At 30.3% G+C, this 1,728-nt stretch overlaps 1 protein-coding gene across 1 annotated transcript; it reads right to left on the minus strand.

Moving 5' to 3' along the window:
- Positions 1-224: 224 nt before the first annotated feature.
- On the minus strand, positions 225-1,297 carry LOC109238193. The gene is made up of 2 exons (XM_019404619.1): positions 1,051-1,297; positions 225-634 (listed from the first exon to the last, which is right to left on the minus strand). The coding sequence occupies exons 1-2, from the start codon at positions 1,129-1,131 to the stop codon at positions 335-337; spliced, it is 381 nt and encodes a 126-aa protein (XP_019260164.1). The 5' UTR covers positions 1,132-1,297; the 3' UTR covers positions 225-334.
- Between the last annotated feature and the right edge of the window lie 431 nt (positions 1,298-1,728).

The following is a 1,728-nucleotide window of genomic DNA, read 5'->3' on the forward strand; positions in this document are numbered from 1 at the left end:
CATCTAATTGTCTTTTTTTTTTAAAAGTCCCCTCAATTGATTTGGGATTAATCAGCAGCCACGGTGATATATTATCATAAATCTCAATCCCTTTTTAAAGTGAAGGCCACATTGTTTGAATTTGCGAAGTCTCTACTCAGTGAATCTAAATTAAATAATGTGAAGCTTTTGGACAAAGTAAAGGAGAACAACACGGAAGAATAAAGCTATAGATTTAAGACACTAGTGAAATAACTGCAAATAATCGTTCATAAAATGTAACATACTAACCTAAAAAATAAAGTAAGTTAAATGTTAAAATCCATTGAAAATGTTTTTTAAAAAAAAATTGAAGTCAAATCAAAACTTGAAAAAGCCAAGGAGGATTATTCAATCTACTCTCTCTATACTGCTGTTCAACATTTGGATTAGAGATGGTCATGAAATTATGAAGTCTCCATTTATGGCCAGTTACAACATCCCTCTGTTGATTCAAACCTGAAGTTTTCTGCTTTAAATGGCTAGGGGATCCTGTAGAGGAAGGGCCTAAAGTTAACTCAATCTTGCTTTCATCTTCATTAACATCTTGCTGGCTACTTGAGATGGTTTTCATCAATATTTTTTGGATATGATATAGACGATGAAGTTCGTAAACCTGTAATATTCAGAGATAAAATAGTGTAAGTGGCACGAGTAAGTAGACTCATTGTACAAATAATTATTCTAATTTTAGAAGCCTAATTCAAGATTACTTGAACAGGAATAATGTCGACAATTAAGATACACCAACACCACTACTTAATTAGCTTAGAGGTGGGAAAGGAGGTCAGAACCTAAAAATTAATTAGTTACTATATTTTTACGTATGACACGAGAAATGACTCACTCTATAATTAGGCATGGTGTAAATTTGAGGAATCTCATTCAGATTACTTTAGCAAGAGTGATTGTAAAAGATTCGACGCCTATTATGTTACATTTTTGTTTTGATCCCAGATCAGAACTAGAGATCTTAATTCTCACACTAAAGGAAATATTGTGTTAAGATATGAAAAAGTATATTTTTTTTACCTGTTCTCTAAAGGTTTCCTCGTGCTTTACCATGGCCATTTTCATGTATTCTTTATCGTATGGATTGAGTAGCTTCTCCATGGCTGAAAGTTGCCTTTGAGTTTTCCAATTGCTTGAAACAGAAGAAACTTGGGATAAGAAGAAGATATGTTTTTCTTATTTAGTTCGAGATCTTCTGAATTTGGGAAGTGCTGCCTCTTCTATTCCAGGGTTTTGACACAGTTACCCACAAAAACAAAACTATTTACCCTTGTCTACCCATTTGTTTTTCTACCGATAAACTAATTACATTTCCAACAAATAGTAGGTTTTGTGGGGAATTTTTTCTTTATTCTCCAATTCTTTTTTATTTCTATGCTCCTTTTTTTTCTTTTTTTTTTTTCTTTTCTCCTTTTCTTTTTTCTCATTTTCTTCTTATTTTTTCCTTTTTTCCTTTTCTAATTTCATTTTACTTCTTTTTTTTTATATTCTTTTTCTCTTCATAATCTAATTTCATTTACTGTTTTCACTATCTTTTATTATTCTTTTTTTTTTTAAATTATTACTAAAGAAAAATCAAATTGTGTACCAATTAAATGTAGCTAATACAACCAAAAAAAATATTAACTAACATATGATACCAGTATAGTATATAGCTATACCAACAGGATATAGAATTGTACGTAAAGAGTTAAAATT

This window comes from Nicotiana attenuata, unplaced genomic scaffold (genome assembly GCF_001879085.1).
Source record: "Nicotiana attenuata strain UT unplaced genomic scaffold, NIATTr2, whole genome shotgun sequence".
Classification (NCBI taxonomy): Eukaryota; Viridiplantae; Streptophyta; class Magnoliopsida; order Solanales; family Solanaceae; genus Nicotiana; species Nicotiana attenuata.